Genomic DNA, 6,175 nt, shown 5'->3' on the forward strand with positions numbered 1-6,175 from the left:
TAAAATGTCATATATTCATTGTGTATAGACCGGGAACACTAGTCCTGCTTTCTGCATGTTTTTTTTAAACAGGAGCTGTTAAAATGTAAAAAGGAGTAAAGTGAGAAAAGGATTTATAGTTAGTAAATAGCTGAATTCAGCATTGAATGAATATAACATGACTTATGGCACACAGTAGAATATTCAATCAGGCCTCCTTTACAAGCAATTGATATTCTCTATGGCCTGTGCATAATACTGTCTAGAGAATTAAAGGATGTTAACATTTCATTACTCCTGCCATTGATTTTTCTCTACTTTCTTCACAACAAAAATCAAAATGTGACCTCTTATTCCACTGAATTAGTTCCAGAGCACTTGCCATTATTGACTTCCTAATGAAAATTAATGATGGCTTCTTTCATTCAGTCTCACAAGTAAGCACAGCAAGCAAATTTCCAAAAAGGGTGATTTTTTCCTCCTCAGATTGAAATGAAAAAGACTATATTAAATACAAATCCTACCTTAAGGCAGCATTAAGTGTGCAAATTTAAACACTCAAAAGTCAGAACATTCATAATATTTTAATTATGATTTCAATTGCACCATTGGGGTCCAATGCTGCAAAAACGTAACCGTGTCGGTAGCTTTACTCATGTACACTCAATGAATCATAGAATATCAGGGTTGGAAGGGACGTCAGGAGGTCATCTAGTCCAACCCCCTGCTCAAAAGCAGGACCAATCCCCAATTAAATCATCCCAGCCAGGGCTTTGTCAAGCCTGACCTTAAAAACTTCTAAGGAAGGAGATTCCACCACCTCCTTAGGCAACGCATTCCAGTGTTTCACCACCCTCCTAGTGAAAAACTTTTTCCTAATATCCAACCTAAACCTCCCCACTGCAACTTGAGACCATTGCTCCTTGTTCTGTCCTCTTCTACCACTGAGAATAGTCTAGAACCCATCCTCTCTGGAACCACCTTGCAGGTAGTTGAAAGCAGTTATCAAATCCCCCCTCATTCTTCTCTTCTGCAGACTAAACAATCCCAGTTCCCTCAGCCTCTCCTCATAAGTCATGTGTTCCAGTCCCCTAATCATTTTTGTTGCCCTCCGCTGGATGTTTTCCAATTTTTTCACATCCTTCTTGTAGTGTGGGGCCCAAAACTGGACACAATACTCCAGATGAGGCCTCACCAATGTCGAATAGAGGGGGACGATCACGTCCCTTGATCTGCTCGCTATGCCCCTACTTATACATCCCAAAATGCCATTGGCCTTCTTGGCAACAAGGGCACACTGCTGACTCATATCCAGCTTCTCGTCCACTGTCACCCCTAGGTTATTTTCCGCAGAGCTGCTGCCTAGCCATTCGGTCCCTAGTCTGTAGCTGTGCATTGGGTTCTTCCGTCCTAAGTGCAGGACCCTGCACTTATCCTTATTGAACCTCATCAGATTTCTTTTGGCCCAATTCTCCAATTTGTCTAGGTCCTTCTGTATCCTATCCCTCCCCTCCAGCGTATCTACCACTCCTCCCAGTTTAGTATCATTTGCAAATTTGCTGAGAGTGCAATCCACACCATCCTCCAGATCATTTATGAAGATATTGAACAAAACCGGCCCCAGGACCGACCCCTGGGGCACTCCACTTGATACCGGCTGCCAACTAGACATGGAGCCATTGATCACTACCCGTTGAGCCCGACAATCTAGCCAGCTTTCTACCCACCTTATAGTGCATTCATCCAGCCCATACTTCCTTAACTTGCTGACAAGAATACTGTGGGAGACCGTGTCAAAAGCTTTGCTAAAGTCTAGAAACAATACATCCACTGCTTTCCCTTCATCCACAGAACCAGTAATCTCATCATAAAAGGCGATTAGATTAGTCAGGCACGACCTTCCCTTGGTGAATCCATGCTGACTGTTCCTGAACACTTTCCTCTCATGTAAGTGCTTCAGGATTGATTCTTTGAGGACCTGCTCCATGATTTTTCCGGGGACTGAAGTGAGGCTGACTGGCCTGTAGTTCCCAGGATCCTCCTCCTTCCCTTTTTTAAAGATTGGCACTACATTAGCCTTTTTCCAGTCATCCGGGACTTCCCCCGTTCGCCACGAGTTTTCAAAGATAATGGCTCTGCAATCACAGCCGCCAGTTCCTTTAGCACTCTCGGATGCAACTCGTCCGGCCCCATGGACTTGTGCACGTCCAGCTTTTCTAAATAGTCCCTAACCACCTCTTTCTCCACAGAGGGCTGGCCATCTATTCCCCATGTTGTGATGCCCAGCACAGCAGTCTGGGAGCTGACCTTGTTAGTGAAGACAGACTGCTCATATAAGTAAAGTTACTTCTGTGTTTAAATCTTTGCAGCATTGGGCCCTTTATTTGTTTATATTCCACATATTTGGTCACATCCTGCCCCCCTAACCCCTTCATCCTGTATAGGAGAAACTGAGGGTGGCATAGAGCATCATTTACACTAAACGCTTCTGGGCCCATGATGTGGGACATGGTCAGCAGTCCCTGGGTGCTAGATCAGCAAACTTTAGGCAGCAGACTTAACTTTGAGCAACAGTAAGGCATAAAGCCACCTTTGCCCTCCATCAACTTCTCCAGTCTTGCACTGAGCAGAATTCAGCTTGACTGGGTGTTCTGGGCCACTGTATATATGTTCGGCATTGCATATATTAAGGTAGTCTAAGATATTGCAGTACAAACATGCAGTGCATGTTAATTAACCGTAACTATTTCATTTCTGGACTTTTGTGTTTTTAAATATGCAAATTTTGCACTAACATAGATATTTACTTTCTTTTCTCAAGGCTAGAAAAGGCTTTACATTATTTTTTGCTTTAGTGGAATTATCTCCCTCTGCTCAAATAACACCAAAAAAAAAAAAAACAAACAAACAGGTGAACTGATTCCCTTTACAGCCATCCATACAAATATATATGCACAAATCACCTTCAGGGTAAGACCATGGGCTCTCTTACATCAGTATAAATTAAGCATAACTCCATCAGTGTCAAAACAGGATAAATGAGAGGACCCATATCTGGATGTGAAAACTAGCTACTTTATCTATGGCATTTGCTGATGATATACAATTATCTAGTGAAAACACATTATTGTCTGAAGATCCAGTCAAAATACTTCATTTTCTTTCTTTCTTTCTTTCTTTAGACAACAAAGATTATGATGCATATCTGTCCTATACCAAAGTGGATCCAGACCAGTGGAATCAAGAAACTGGGGAAGAAGAACGATTTGCTCTTGAGATCCTACCAGATATGCTTGAAAAGCATTATGGGTACAAGTTGTTCATACCAGATAGAGATTTGATTCCCACTGGAAGTAAGTTATATTAGGCCGTGTGTATGTGTTTCCTATATGGGGAAAACAGAAATTACATATATGATGCAATAATGTGCTTTCTATCATAGTATCCTCCGAATCTTATCTCTGAGTTTTCTCTATCATTTAAAAAAAATATTTCATCTGATTTTGGGGGTGCACTTTTAGAATATTTGTTGGCTTGCCTTCATTATTCCCTAAAATAGCACTTGCTTATTTGGTTTGGGTACTATTTTCAGTTAAGATTAAAGGGTTCAGGAAAGACATAGACAGGAAAACATGACAAAACCAGTATTTTGTAGGGTTTGGTGAGGAGACTTTCTATCTATGAATCAAATACTGATGTCCTTAATCTGTTTTAATTCAGTCCATACTTGGACAAATTCCCGTGGCCTTGAATGTGCACTGAGTAAAATCTGAGTAAGGACTTTGCTTATTCCAGAAACTAATCAAGCTTTTTATATGGGGAAAAATAGACTTGTGTTGAAACTAATACAACAGTAGAGTGATACATTTGTGGCTCTTTTAAGGAACGCTATATGCCATGGCATTCTGTTAGTATTCACAGCAGATGATTTTTTGGTGTGGCTACTGGAGATCTTCAGAGAGCAAAATTAGCTGATTAGAGCTTAGTTTTATTCATTTACTACTTGATCATGTTTATTTTGCATAGTCCTGTCCAATTTTAGTTACTGCTTTAGTGAGAAGTTGTAAAGTTCATCTCCATAGCTTCCATGTAGCCTTCAAACTTCCAACTTCTTACTGGATTATTTCAGTTTATTTTTACTAAAGGCAGAAAAGAATCTTTTATCTTAAAAAGAAAAAAAATAGACCCATTAGCAGCAAAGGTGTTGTTAAGATCTGTAATAACCTGAACATTAATTCACAGGAGGCAACATTGTAGATGCCTGGGGGGAAAAAAAAGACAGACTAAGGGTCCAACCCTGCAACATACACAAGAGTAACTTGTGAGTTTATTGTGTATGATTGGTACCCTAAATCACATGGTCATTGTTCTGTTACAGCGCAGAATGACTTAAAACAGAAGAATGATGATGACTATGCATACCCTTGCATACATGCAGATATTAGTCTTTGTACAAAAATTTTGCCAGAATTCAAATATTCTGATGAATAGAAACCCATTCACTTGATGGGGGGCGGGGAAAGGGGTGGGAATTGAATGAATATATGCAATCAATACTTTGCAGTGTTCAGCTAGCTGTTCCTGGACAGGAGAATTTAGCCCTGTTGTTTCCACTGAGGTTTTTGGGTGAGATACTTGCTTTGACTGATCTTGAGCAACTGTCTTTTTTTATAGCCTATATTGAAGACGTGGCAAGATGTGTAGACCAAAGCAAGCGACTGATCATCGTCATGACTCCAAATTATGTGGTAAGGAGAGGCTGGAGCATCTTCGAACTGGAAACTAGGCTTCGGAACATGTTAGTCACTGGAGAAATTAAAGTGATACTGATTGAATGCAGTGAACTCCGGGGAATTATGAACTACCAGGAGGTCGAGGCCCTGAAACATACCATCAAGCTTCTAACTGTCATTAAATGGCATGGACCAAAATGCAACAAGTTGAATTCTAAATTTTGGAAACGTTTACAGTACGAAATGCCTTTTAAGAGGATAGAACCCATCACACATGAGCAGGTTTTAGATGTCAGTGAGCAGGGGCCCTTTGGGGAACTGCAGACGGTCTCAGCCATTTCAATGGCTGCTGCCACCTCCACCGCTCTTGCCACTGCCCATCCAGATCTGCGCTCCACCTTTCATAATACTTATCATTCACAGATGCGCCAGAAACACTATTATCGAAGCTATGAATACGATGTACCTCCTACTGGCACCCTGCCTCTTACCTCAATAGGTAACCAGCATACCTACTGCAACATCCCTATGACACTTATCAATGGGCAGCGGCCGCAGACAAAAAGTAACAGAGAGCAGAATCCAGATGAGGCTCACACAAACAGTGCGATACTGCCCCTCTTGCCACGGGAGACCAGTATTTCAAGTGTCATTTGGTGACAGAAATGCAAGGGGGGACCCTAACCACCTTGAGTAGGAGCTAAGTGTGCAGTCTGGTGCCTGGAACTACATCCTCGACTGCTGCTGTTAAACATGCATTACAATCTATAAAATACGAGGAAAAACAGGGTCTTGTACATATGTTTTTTGCAGTTTCTTTGTAGCATCAGTCTTCCTGTTTTACCCATGTCTCTTGCCATTCACATTTTTGACTTTGTTTTATACATCATTGGAATTTGTATATTACGGTTTTTTTTAAATGAAGAGACTGCTGTATAGATAGGAAATCTTTTTTGCTCCATTAGTATAGTTTTAGAATTTTTTTAAACATTTCTTGGGAATGCTTGGACGAAGCTATGTTAATATCAGAAGCACCATCCATTTTGTTGGCCTGCCTAGCCTGATACATGAAGGCCATGCCTGCTGCATTTCACCGTTGTGAAGAACCTTTGTTCTTAGGAGGACCCCGCCTATCATTCTGAGCTCCAATTTCATTACTTATCCCATGACAACACTCTTTCCTCCCACTTCCCCTTATGATGGTCCCATGCTGGGTAACACTACAGACAGTCTGATCATCTAACATTTAACTCAGTAAATGCCTGTCAGACAACAAGATATACCCAATATGTATCAATTGCCTCATAGTAACCACTACAGAGTGTGTAGAAAGTAGCGTTTGTTTTTGTTTTATGGATGAGTTGATTTGTACCCCTTTTATTTATATAAAGCAACAACCCTAATTCGATCACTTCTGGAATAGTGTGAATGTGTATGCAGCTTTTTTTTTGTTTGCTTGTTTT

The 6,175-nt window shown here is 40.9% G+C and overlaps 1 protein-coding gene across 4 annotated transcripts in view; it reads left to right on the plus strand.

The window, feature by feature from the left end:
- IL1RAPL1 (interleukin 1 receptor accessory protein like 1) overlaps positions 1-5,631 on the plus strand; it is a 1,123,909-nt gene extending 1,118,278 nt beyond the window's left edge. For all 4 annotated transcript variants that reach the window (XM_084649011.1, XM_084649010.1, XM_084649013.1 and 1 more), the window contains 2 exons: positions 3,162-3,332; positions 4,654-5,631. In XM_084649011.1, the coding sequence (XP_084505137.1) occupies positions 3,162-3,332; positions 4,654-5,372 (890 nt within the window). In that variant the 3' untranslated portion in view covers positions 5,373-5,631. The remainder of the gene's footprint in view (positions 1-3,161; positions 3,333-4,653) is intronic.
- The last annotated feature ends 544 nt before the right edge of the window (positions 5,632-6,175 follow it).

Source organism: Lepidochelys olivacea, assembly GCF_965140295.1.
Source record: "Lepidochelys olivacea isolate rLepOli2 genome assembly, chromosome: 1".
Classification (NCBI taxonomy): Eukaryota; Metazoa; Chordata; order Testudines; family Cheloniidae; genus Lepidochelys; species Lepidochelys olivacea.